Source organism: Tasmannia lanceolata, unplaced genomic scaffold, assembly GCF_043159265.1.
Source record: "Tasmannia lanceolata isolate RefF3 unplaced genomic scaffold, GAP_Taslan_0.1 ptg000002l, whole genome shotgun sequence".
Taxonomy (NCBI): Eukaryota; Viridiplantae; Streptophyta; class Magnoliopsida; order Canellales; family Winteraceae; genus Tasmannia; species Tasmannia lanceolata.
In genome coordinates this window covers 31,336,513-31,349,896 of record NW_027518679.1, presented here as the reverse complement: position 1 = coordinate 31,349,896, position 13,384 = coordinate 31,336,513, and the positions used below count along the sequence as shown (strand labels likewise).

Genomic DNA, 13,384 nt, shown 5'->3' with positions numbered 1-13,384 from the left:
TTTACTGCCTTTTAGCTTTAGGGAAATTATATCTTTGCCCCTCTTTTTGCATGGGACAGCCCCCTCTATTGTAAAAGGTTGTAATAAAAAACTATAGGGGCTGTACCATGTAAAAAAAGGGGATAGTATATCACATCTCGTATTTTATTGATCAGTCCGAAGAGAATTTTTCGTGTAAGAAATTTAATGGGCTGTTCTGATGCGGGGAAAATTTTTCTTGGAAATAGTTTTCCAGCATTATTGTCTGATTGGTTTGGAATTTTCCTTGGATGTCAGGAAAAATATTATTTCGGAAAAACATTTCAATGAGTTTACTAAATTGTAGAAAACTCAATTTGGGAAATGATATCAGCACAACAATGTTTTAATAAAGGCGATGATAATTCGAACCACTCTAAAGGAGGGTATGTGGCGCTTTTTAACGATTCATCTGAAAGAGTTGCGAATTATCCTAAAGGGGGTGCGAATTTATCATTGATCTTTAATAATTGCACAAACCTAGCTTGTCTTTTCTTTCTTAATTGACTTGTTAAAGCTTTTTGGGAACTATAATAACCTTTTTGGAAAAAACCCCGTCAAACAAATAGACAGGACCATTTGATCCGAGCGAATTTTATTTATAATGGGACCCACTAGATGAACGGTGGAGATCATTTTATATAAATATCTATACCTAGGGTTCATCCTTTCAGTGATCAAAACCATTCATTTGTTGCTTCACATCATAGATTAGACAACACCCAATAATGGACAATCCTAACCAGTGGTACAAAATCACCACAAATCTGAGGGTTATACTTATAATTGTTCGATGCATACAATTTTCGGTCTATAGCCCATCCAAGTTAAGGGTGTCAACTTTGGCTCGGGCTCGGAAGCTAGGCTCGAATCCTTAACGAGCCGAGCCGAGCTGCTTGGCTCGTTAAGCTTAACGAGCTGAGCCCGGCTGGCTTGGCTCGTTAAGGCTCGTTTAGGATTTAATATATATATATAGAGAGAGAGAAAAAAAACGGTTCTTACACACGTGTAGATAAGTTATCTACACACTAGCTTAAAATACAATGGGGGCCACATTATTTGGGTGATCCAAACCATTCATTTTTAAGGCCCTTTCATAGATAGGGTGTCCACAAAAAATCAGATCCATAGGATCATCCTAACCATTCGAACTTTGCAGGCAAAAAATGAACTAATTTGTGAAGGTTTAAAGACACCCATTTTACCTCCACAAATCGTAGGGTTGGGATGATCCTATGGATCTGATTTTTTGTAGACACCCTATCTATGTGAGGGCCTTTAAAATGGATGGCTTGGATCACCCAAACAATGTGGGCCCCCACTGTATTTTAAGCTAGTGTGTAGAGAACGCTCTACACATATGTGTAGGAACCGTTTTCAAATGGGATGATCCTATGAATCTGATTTTTTGTGGACACCCTATCTATATGAGGACCATTCAAATGAATTGTTTGGATCACCCAAACAATGTGGGCCCCCACTGTATTTTAAGCTAGTGCGTAGGTAACTTACCTACACAGGTGTGTAGGAAATGCTCTCTCTCTCTCTCTCTCTCTCTCTCTCTCTCTCTCTCTCTCTCTATATATATATATATATATATATATATATATATATATATATCGAGCACAAAAACAGCGTAGGGCCACATTTTGGGTGGGATCCAAAGCATTCATTTGATGGGCCCTTTCATGGGTAGGGTGTCCACCAAAAATCAGCTCCATTGGATCACCTTAGGGTGTCCATTTGTGGGGCAAAAAATGGACAGATTTGTGGACAAACAGTATCTATCTATTTTTGGCCTCACAAATGGACGCCCATTGGTGATCCAATGGAGCTGATTCTTGGTAGGCTCCGCATCCATGATGGGGCCTTCCAAATGAATGCTTAGGATCACCTCCCCAATGGCCCCACCCCCCCTGTTTCTATGTGCTCGAGCGCAACAACCCTTTTCTCTATTATATATTAATATATACACTAAAAGGGTTGTCCATGGAGTGAGAGGGGGAGGCAAAATATGTCACTTCTTTTTGGAACCCCATTTGTTACTTGGACCACCCCCCGTGGTGTAAAAAGAGTAATCAAATTACACTAGATAGGGCTGTCCAGGGGAGATGAGGGGTCTGAATATATCATTGCCCTTAATATAACCCGAGCTCAGTAAGGCTTCGCGAGCCTGGCCGAGCCAAGTCGAGCTCGAGCCTGGTTCGAGCCCGAGCTGAGCTCTTCAGCTTAACGAGCTGGGCCAAGCGCAGCTCGGCTCGTTTACACCCCTAATCCAAGTGATCGGGTTCATACATGTCCTCAGGATGATGTACAAGATCAACGGTCTCGATTTCACATAGATGTCCTCTAAAATTGATTGTCATCATCGATCCCGTCACTGATTCTGACGTTATTGTCTAGCTGGTCATTCTCTTATCCTTCCAAAATATTTGAATATGCTTATAAATGTTAATTAAATATTTAATTAGCCATCATTTTCCTATCAGTGACAAATAAGTCAATGTTTAAGTAAACATCATGGTTAAAAAATGTTTTGCCCCGAGAAAATTTTGGGGAATGATATTCGCTCAAAGAGAGTGGGAGAGTAAGGCTTTGGGTGCAAGCAACTAATTGGAGACTTGGGAATTTGGCTTAAACATAGAAGGGACTGAAAAAGACTTTTGGTAATTAAAGTTTTTTATTTTTTATTTTTTTATCTTAGGTAGTGAGACTAAGGCTTTGGAGAGAATGAGAACACTTAAAATTTGGTGTTATTTTTAAAATCGGTAGCCAGAAAATAATGCTAGAATACAATCTTTCGTGTCCACCAGAGATGGGAAATTGTTCAAGGAACAATAAGGTGTTTCTTTGGTCTGATCTTGGCGATAGAAAAATAAAGAAATTGTTGATATATTCAAGATAGGAGAGAATGAAAGAAAATGATCCATGTAGACGAACCCAACTAGTGTCAGGATTAGACTTAGTAAATTTGAGACAGGTAGATCATTTCACCTTCTTCATGAAAATTTTCTAAAGGATTCATTAGCCGACCCCAACTTTTGGGACAAAGGCTTACTTGTGTTGAGTTGATATATTCAAAATAATTACACATTTACAAAAAATATTGTCTCAATCCATCGATGGTGGGAAGATATGCTACCATGTTTGTTTGTCTATGCGTTCTCTCTTGCTTGTATGGAACATCTCAGTCCTCTACTTTATTTAATGAAATCCATTCTAGTGTGTACAAACTCTCAGACATGAAAATGTAAAAATCGCAAGCAGTGTAACTCCAAGGAAACAAAGAAGCTAGCTTATATATATTTATGTAAAGGTGTAATATCCTTGAAATAAACATCCAAATATCAGAAAACCCATACAACAGTGAGAATCTGTTACCATGTTATATTAAGAAACCATGAGAATTTGGGATTAGAACTACACCATGATATTTCAAGATGGGCATTGTACTCATACCTGTACGTGGGTGTGTTGATATTGAGCATTAAAATGACATGGTATGATAGTCTTGTCATACTGGTGTAACTCCGTATTTATCTAGCCTCAGTTCTTTCATGACCCAAGTGACTTGCAGATTGCCGAATGTGTTATTTTTTTCCGATGCGTAGGGTATCCCCACCTCATTTTAGGGTGGGACTAATCCCTATAGATGCACGCAATCACCATGATTGCCGAATGTGTTGCCGTCATGAAACATTGACACTGGACATTTTTGCCAATTTCCTCTTCAAGGCTTTCTCAAACTCACTATTTGAAAGGGACAACACCTGGTTCAGCAACAACTTTGCACCAGACTCCTTCACTATTGCACACCTTGGCTTAATCCTTTCTTCCAAACTGTACCCGAAATACTGAGGAAATTTCACGAGCTCGGATTTTGGATAGTCCATGGTTAGAAAGTAATCCCATTTGGGTATCAAATTCTCTGTCAGGCTAAAAGTATACAAAGCTCCATATCTTGAAACCATGGTCCCCACCTCCCCCACATCATATCCCCTCTCAAAGAAAAAATCCGTCACGGGCTTCAAATTGGCCTCGATGCTTAAACCAAAGGTCTGTGGCGACCGATGCAACAGAACACCCACATCAACACCCATGGAACGGAAATACTCGGCTGTAGGCCTAAGATTATCGTCCACGCTATAACTTATAATGTGCGGGCAACGTGTTAATACCTTCCCTATGTTCTCCGCCGAAAGACCCAATTCGCAAAGGTAGTCTACAGATGTTTTCACCTTCTGTCTACTGTACGTGAGCAATGCAGGGAATCGATATATCACCTTGGCCCACTGATTTTTATCCACGCCCAAGCTCTCTAAGTATATCATGGTGGGTTTTAGGTTCTCAGAGAGGCTAATGCCACATAATTGGGGCCTTTTGTAGATGATGCTAGGGATGTCTGATCGGGGCACCCCAAGTTCAAGGAGGAGCTCAACCACAGGTTTGACTTTCCCTTCTAAACTGTAGTAAGCAAAGGCTGGGAACTTGCGGGTCATAACCTTGATTTGGTTAAGGTCCATACCAAGGTCTAGGAGGTAAAGTACATGGGCGGGGAGTTTTCCGTTTGTGCCTAACTCGCTTACTCGTGCAATGGCTTTTAGTTTCTTGGAGCTAAGACTAGCATCGGTGGGAGAAATTGGGGCTGGTCTTTCTTTCCCAGGTGGGTTTGGGAAGTTCTCCACCACTTCTACCAAAATGTCTCCATGTTCTTCAAGAAGGGTTTCAAGGTATGGAACAAGTGCGTCTCTGATTTCAAGTGTTGTAAGCTCTCTTCCTGACACAGAAACAAGAATGTGATTACTTGACATGAATGTGAGATATAAGGTTTAGTGATTTTTAAGTGTGATATACTCTCTTCCTGTCAAGGATTTAAATGTCGGTTTCGGTAGAAATTTTGGTTGAAATCATGGAAAACCTTGATAAAAATTTCAGTTTTTTTTTTAAAATTTCCACCGAGATGTATAAAATTTCGGTGAAAATTTCAGTAACGACGGTGGTAATTCTTAAAATTTCAATGAAAATCTGTAACATTTCGGTGGAAATTTTGTAAATAAGGGTGGAAAATGAAATTACGGTTGAAATTTCGACGAAATCCTGTATTTGTCCGATTCAATGTACTTTCTGTTTCAGTCCAAACCGACACCAAAATATTTTAGCCGAAATTTAAAACTATGCTTCCTGTCACAGAAATGAGAATGTAATTAATTGGACGTGAATATGAGATATGTGGTTTAAGTGAGAAGATGTGTTTTTGAAATCGAACCTACTAGATACCGGGACTTATGGACTGAATGCAGCCTTGAAATCAGGTGGGCGATGAAATGATCGGATTTTTTTATCGTCCTTGCTGCTACTGCATTGCTCAAACCCTGCTTTCTCAAGAACAACGTCAAAACAGCTTTGGCCTCTTCCTTTTCTGCTGCCAATAGGCTGGAAGCAACCATTCTGAAACTGTGGGACCCATCAACCTCAGATTCAGCTGCTATTACATGAAAACATCGTAACAAGCTTTCAAAAACAGATGAGCAACTCCATAGTGAAAAATAAATAAATAAGCTACTTCTCTGGATTAACTTTCAAAGTGACGGTTATCTACAGAAAATAAAATAAAAGAACGCAGATAAAAAAAAAGAATGCAGAACAAAAAAAAGAAAGAAAAGAAATTGCTTACCAGACTTTGCTTGACAAGCGAGGAACGGTCGAGAAAAACAAAATTGGGTCCTGAACCAAATTACAACAGCATTATTTTTTTAACTTGAACAAAGAAAGACACTGAACACCTAAAAACGCTTACAAGGGCAATATTGTGAGAAGCATAATATTTAACCAGCGTATCAAAAAATTATTCGCAATTGAGATAATTATGAGTTATGATATGTTTTAGTCTATGATTCAGCTGACACTTAGAATTTATTGCTGACATACATGTCGTCTCGTGTCTACACGTGTCGACACTCCTTTAGACACTTTTAAGTGTACTGCTAAAAGTGACAGTAACTTACATGTGTGTATGTATATGAGTGTGCCACTATTTCTAGATTTTTAAGGGTTTCCATTTCAGATACCTCGTATGCATGTCGAAACTCGGCACATGAATCTGTGCCCACAAATCATGATTATATGTACTTTCTATTTTAGCCATGTCCCCATTTCTAAATTTTGGGAATTTGCTGTGTCCGACACTCCGTGTCCGTGTCCACAATGCATAGGTTTTAGTAAATTATGAATAAATTATGAATGAACATATAAGCTGCCTGGCGATAAAATAAAGATGACTTACAAAGACAATCCTAAAAAGAGATAGGGCAGCATTATGAACTGATAATTAGCACCATTGACTTGTCTGCCTTCAGAAATGTTAGTATCGAACAGTGTGGTGGAGCCATTATTGTAATTAGTGTTTTGCAGCAGGGTAGTGTTCTTCCACCTGACTATTGTAGATTCGAGTGTGCAAGGAATATAAAATAACACCCAATAAACTATACAAATTTCTCCCTTTGAGGGATTTTCAATAATATTACTTGTCTAGGTACATATCTCCAGCCATGGGCTGTTAATTACATCTCTGATAGGCTTAGAGAATACCTCTGATTACTCATTACAAAATTATCTTTCTGAGGGAGCTCCTCAAAGATGGTGATTCTCCAGTTGCAGAGACCATTCTCCCATGGATGAGAGTCCAAAGCTGGACTTTGGTTTCTCCAACAAAGCAATTTAATACTACTTTTAACTCCATTTTTTGGGAGTTTTAGTCTCTTAGTAGAACTCAAAATGAGAGAGTTGGGGTCTACAAGAGATCAATGGAGGTAACAGCTCCAACCACAGGTCAGAGTATCTCATGGCATTTAAGGAACAGCTCCTCAAGAATGAGGAAAAAGAAGCAGAGGAAGAATACAAAGAAAATGTACATCAAAACCAAAGTATGAATACATCTACAATCCTCTCTTTTCTTTCTCTATGTTGACTTCACCTTGACTTGAAGTTCTTATCTTAGCTACTGCAGACTTGAATTTTTGCGTGGTCCAGCAAAGACTTGTAAGCATAGTTGTCAACCCGTGACTCAATTTCTTAATTTTATGACAAGTGACTCGACTCGACTCGTGACTCGGAAGAGTTTTTGAAAAGGGTAGAAATGTAGTTGAAAAAAATATCATTATATCTAAAAAGATGAAACATGTAAAAAAAATATAACCCAATTGCAGATAGATAAAGAACTAAGCCAAAAATATCCATCTATGCATCCATCCATAATATATACTAAGTACAAAACTTTCCAAATGTCATTCACCTTTTCCAAAAAAAGTTTTTCCTGGAAAGTATTTTCCCCTACATCATGTTTTGATCTTTTGATGGCGTGGGGTGGAGCCCATATTCTATACCCGAGAATAGCATGGGTAGGGTCCACTATATTACCCTTGATCCGATGATCCCATTAACTGTATCCAAACCCATGCATACACCGTAGGACCTACTTTTTTTTTTAATTGTTTGGACTAATTATTTTACACCTCATGCTATGATGGCGTGGGGTCCAATATTTAATGACCATGCCTAGGATTGGTGGGGCCCACTGTCTCTACCCAAACCAATGCAGAAAGTGGGGCCCACCATTTTACCCCTAATGTTATTCACAAGGTGGTGTCCACTGTCCATACCCAAACCTATGCATTTGACTGGAGCCCGCCATTTTACATCTCATGTTTTGATGGCGTGGGGCCCACCATTTTACTAGTAAATAACTACATGCTTGTAACTTACAAAAATAATTAAGTTTTAAGTTTTTACTTCCAAGTTTTCAACCATTAAAGCAAGAAAGCCCAGGCCCAACGACTCGATTCGACTCGTAAGAGTCATAGTTTTTTTAATTGACTCGGAGCGACTCGAAGAGTCACCAGATGACTCGTAAGAGTTTTACATCTCATGTTTTGATGGCGTGGGGCCCACCATTTTACTAGTAAATAACTACATGCTTGTAACTTACAAAAATAATTAAGTTTTAAGTTTCTACTTCCAAGTTTTCAACCATCAAAGCAAGAAAGCCCAGGACCAACGACTTGATTCGACTCGTAAGAGTCATAGTTTTTTTACTCGACTCGGAGCGACTCGTAAGAGTTTTCGACAGAGGCGACTCGCATGGGCAACTTGTCTCGAAAGCCCGGCGACTCAACTCGACTCGAGAGTTGACTCGTACGACTAGTAAGAGTTTGACAACTATGCTTGTAAGTAGGTGTAAATGTCCACTAGAGCTAAGTTTTGAAATTATCATCAACTATGAAGATGTCACTCGGGGACAATGTCCAACGTATTGTTTGAGGACTCAATGTCCACCGTGAAGATTTCCACCAGGGACACAATCCGCCGGGAACTTTATGTTGGGAAGCCCACATCCACTGTGAAGATATCCACTGGATATTATCTTAGGGACTCAACATCCACCTTGAAGAGTCCTCCCAGGGACCATGCCCACCGGTGAATTTATGTTGGTGACTTAATGTTGAAGAGACGATCCAAGGAGAAAAATATAAATGGAAAGAGAAACCTCCAAGTAGAGCAAGAGTCAGAGAATTACATGAAATGATACTATCAAATCCAATCATTATATTATATAAGCCACAGATCCAAAACAACACAACAACACATAAAAACAAATTTGTAATCAAAAGTAAACCACTAACATCCAGATCAAACATGGATCACATGAATTTAAAATACTGCTAAGTAAAAACCTAAGCACTAAACAACTGAAACAACCCAATGTAAAATGAAATCAAACAGGGCATGCACAAATTTTAACTAATAAAGAATCAAATGAACTACCCATCAAAAATAAAAATAAAAAAGTAAGAAAAGATGATGCAAAAAATGAAACAAATAAAACAAAATCCAGCACTATCATAACAAAAAACCACAAACTCAGGAAATGGGTAGACCTAAACCAAATCAAAGTACTAAACAATCCAAAAATCATGTTAGTTCAACTACTGAGCACAACAGCATCAAATCAATAAAATCAACAGGGATCATAGAGATTATTGAAATGGGTATTTCAAAATTCCAATCAATAATTAACAAGAACAACTTTTTCTGCTTGATAAGCAAGAGTTTATCGATAGGAAATACATGATACAACGACGAGTTAAAAGGAGGAAATAAAGCAGAGGTGGTTACACCCCCCCCCCCCCCCCCCCCCCACCACCACCACCCACACCCCACCACCACCTGGGTGGATGAAATTAAACTTTGACAGAAGCTCCAAAGGTAACCCAAGGCCGGTGGGTATTAGAGGGATTTTCCAGGATACAAATGGACTATTACAATTGTCTATCCCGGATCAGTTGGCAATCATAGTTATCAATTCCGTTCTGTTCCGGCCGCCGGAATGGACTGGAATTCCGGTTCCGGCTCGGAATCCGGAACGGTTTTGGCATATTTTTCGTTCCGGCCGGAATTCCAGACGAAACAGGCGGAATGCCGTGTTTCGCCCAGAATTGACTGAAAATACACAAATTTTTCAAAAAAAATACGGCAATGCCATTATAGCTATTGGGATTGCTTTTTGACCCTTTTACCCTCATTTTTTGACCGTTTATGACCTTTTTATGGCTGTTGGACGGGTATTTTAATGAATATGCCTCTATTTATTAGTTTTTTATCCTTTTCTACTGATTTTTTATTTTTTTGGATTTTTCTCGTATTTTTTAATATTTTTTTGTGTGACCGAAAAGTTTCGACCGGAATGCACCGGAAAGACCAAAATTTCATTTCGGTGGCCAAAACGGAATGGCCACCGAAACGGAATTTACAACTATGGCTGGCATTTGTGATTCAGATGAAGCGAAAGGTAGGGTGTTGTTATGGGTGTGAGATGGTTCGTAGCCAATGGATCTAATCCCCTCATCATTGAGGGAGACTCCTCAAATGTAATTTTATGGGTTTGCAGTAAAGACGGGGTCCATGGAAGTTAGCAGACATCATTGCGGAAATTCAAGACTTAGTGGGTTTGATCAACCCCAAAAGAAGGGGCTAAAGAAGAAATGGAAATCGTTCAAGCTAACTCTACTATCAACCAGTAACTTGATCATTTTTTTTAATGGCTGAGGATTGTAATAAAAGAAATAAAAGCACGAGACCGAGTTGTACCTGATACAAGAGATCAAGCACATACAGAAGGAGGAAATAGAACTACACCCAGAGAAAAGCTAAGCGCCCCGAGCAAAGGGACTCGGGGAGGGAGAAAATCAAAGAGCAATAACACCTCTCTATTCACCTCATTCCTAGCTAACCGATCAGCTTCACCATTTACAGACCTCCTGATATGCTAATAACGAATATTAGCACCCCGAGAAAGATCGAGGATCTCATAAAAAAGCGGGGCAAATTTCCAAGGAAATGAATGGGGCCCTTTGAGCCACCTGACTACATACAAAGTGTCCCCTTCCACCACGACGTTAGATAAGCAGGCTCGATCGAGAAATTTGATGCCTTGATGAACCGCACACACCTTCGCCTCACTAGAATCGGATATGCCTATGGAGCCCAAGAAAGACCAGCGAACCGACCCCTCCCTATCCCTAAGCAAACCGACCCCTCCCCATCCCTAAGCGAACCGACCCCTCTTCACCCCTAAGCAGACTCCTATCCTTACCAGTCCGGGTCCCCATACTACACCCGTCAAAGTTGAGCTTTACTTGCCCAGGTAAAGGCGGATTCCATTTCTGTATAGGTAATCTTCTAACATCATAACTCGAGCATACCTCCCTCCAACTGTGCCATAGATCAAGGAAGGACACAAACTTGAAAGACAGGATAACCTTAACCCATGATATAGTAAGGGTGATAAGTTTTAGAAACACAAAAGAGGAGCTCTTCACTTGGCCTTTAAATACTCCTGTTCCTGTGTTTCTTTCTTTCCAGATAACCCGCAACAATGCTAGCGGAGAAACATTCCACAAGATTTCGGATAATCAATTGTTCAATGCCCAGGAAGGATGAGTCGATCGATAGACCGCCCAAGCCAAAGAAAAAAGAAAGCAAATTCCGAATCACGTAAAGGAACCGTCACTGTCTGATTTTTGGTTGTCTGATAACACTCGATCTGATGTATCTACTTATCGCATTTCTTACATTTCTTCTTCCAGGGGTCCATGAACCATCCATCTAACAGGTCAATGAGCTTTTCAGGAAAGGCCCAGGATATACCAAACCTTCCCAATAACTTAGTCCGCACCTCTCTTACCAACTTACAATAGATAAGTATGTGGTCCACTGATTCCCTGGCTTCTAAACAAAGAGGGCAATGGTCCACAATGAGCATATGACGACGACGCAATAGGTCCAATGTCTGAATCCGATATAAGAGAGCAATCCAACTAGAAGCACGAACTCTGGGGGGAGCCTAGATCTCCCACAATAGTAACTTGATCACTATTGTGGCTTGTGGGGCCTAAAATTTGCTGTTGGGTGCTTTTGCTGGGAGCAGATTGTTGCTCTGGAAGTGACTGCAATACCTGCGTGGCCGAGCATTTAAGTGCCTGCAATACTTGCGTTTCTACCCAAGTGCTGCAGTCATTTGGTTGCAGTATTCAAGCAGTGAGGGCCTGCTGTAGGGGGGTCCAAGCTAGTGCAGCCTCTTGTGGCTTTACTTGTATTTGTATGGGGGGCATCTTGTCCCAGCCGACGTACACACACTTGTTTTATTAATAAACGACAATCCAAAACTAAGCAAAAGTATACTGGATTACACCAGATGCATTTTTGCTAAGAAGCCTTCTGCCTTCCAATCTCTGGAAGAGAAAAATGGAGGAAGAGGTGACAATTTCATGTTTGGCAAACTAGTCAGGAACTAGATTTATCCCTCCCTCCAAACAACAAACAATAGAAAATAACAGAAAAGCATGTAAGTTCAGCAAAAGATTTGCATTGCAATTCACCTACCAAAGAACAAAAACAACCCAAATCACACAACTTCAACACCCAAAATCACATTAAATCATCAAACAAGTCTATCAATTTTACTAAACGAGAACCCGAAAATGTGAAACAAACAAATTACTCCAAAAGCTTAAGCTGTTAGAGTTGGTGCTATTTAATCATTTATACTTCAAGGCAATAGCTCTGATACCATGTGAAACAACCAATTACTTGAAAAGCTTAAGCTGTTAGAGTTGATGTTACTTAATCATTTATACTTTAGCACAAAACTACTAAAATCCATCAAAGAAATTCTCAAGTTAAATGTAAACAAGCAATAAGAAAACAAAAGCAAAGGTCTTACTTAGTTCCTTTCTCTCTCAAAATCCCAAACTGCACTGGCAAAAGGATTGCTCCCCACTCTCCCTCAGAATTCTCAACTCCACTCTTTAACCTCCACTTAGGATGAAAAAACCCACCTCCATAAACGCTTGGAGAGATGGGTTTTGGTGGAAATTTGAAATGGGTTTGTCTGAAACAAGCAGATAGAGAGTTTCCGCAGTAATGAATGATGCTGGAGAATCGGAATGAGGGTTTGTGAACCACAATAATTAGGGTTTTGGACGAAGCAAAGGGTGGAATTTTTAAAAGCTCAGACCCCATTTTGAATCAATTGGAATTTGAAATTTTGTTTGTGGATTGATGTAGTGATTGAGAATGAATAGATAGTTAGAAATTAAGAACCGAGTGTTTAGCCACCCTCAAAGGCTGGACTGAACAGTAGCTCGGTAGTTGGAAAACAAGACCAGTGATCCATCAGGGGAATCACAGATTGTTTGGAGAAATACTATTCTGATTTTTGAAATCCTCCAATCAAATACCTCCTTGTTCCTAATGTTATCCAGTTAGAAAAAAATCTTTGTTAGATACTTTCCAATTTTTTATTATTTTTTTTAATTTTATTTTGATGATGGTACTCCTCTCATTATAAAAAAAAGTACTGTATGGCCCGCACCATAGGATGATCCAAACCGTCCATTAGATGGGCCACAGCCTAAATTGGTTGTGCCTCAAATATCATTTCCTTAGGTTTATCCTAACCCTCCGATCTATAGAGAGTTAGGATCAACCCTCTAATATTCAGCCACTCTGTAGATCAACCTATGGAAATGATTTTTGGGGCACAACCATTTAGGTTGTGGCCCATCTAATGGACGGTTTCTTATGTAAAATAGATAAATTTATAAGGCCGACGGCTGTGCATACACGTGCAGCCCAACAATAGAGTGGGTCCATATTGTTTGGGTGATCCAAACCATTCATATATGTCAGGATATGGAGAGATCTTCAAAGAGGGGAGAGTTTGGAGAGCAACATCAGATGGCAGAAAATACTGCCCTGAGTTCACTGTCAGTAGGCCCACCTATTCGACAAAACAAAGCAGTAAGTGGTC

At 39.7% G+C, this 13,384-nt stretch overlaps 1 protein-coding gene across 2 annotated transcripts; it reads right to left on the bottom strand.

Moving 5' to 3' along the window:
* Positions 1-3,298: 3,298 nt before the first annotated feature.
* MDA1 (Mitochondrial transcription termination factor family protein) lies at positions 3,299-12,825 on the bottom strand. 2 transcript variants are annotated; one of them, XM_077376149.1, is made up of 4 exons: positions 12,296-12,825; positions 5,693-5,742; positions 5,285-5,503; positions 3,299-4,795 (listed from the first exon to the last, which is right to left on the bottom strand). In XM_077376149.1, exons 1-4 carry the CDS (start codon positions 12,592-12,594, stop codon positions 3,708-3,710), a joined length of 1,656 nt encoding a protein of 551 aa, XP_077232264.1. In that variant the 5' UTR covers positions 12,595-12,825; the 3' UTR covers positions 3,299-3,707. The 2 variants fall into 2 exon arrangements, with proteins under 2 accessions (XP_077232264.1, XP_077232273.1); XM_077376158.1 differs by having other exon boundaries at positions 5,285-5,500; positions 12,296-12,824.
* Positions 12,826-13,384: the final 559 nt, after the last annotated feature.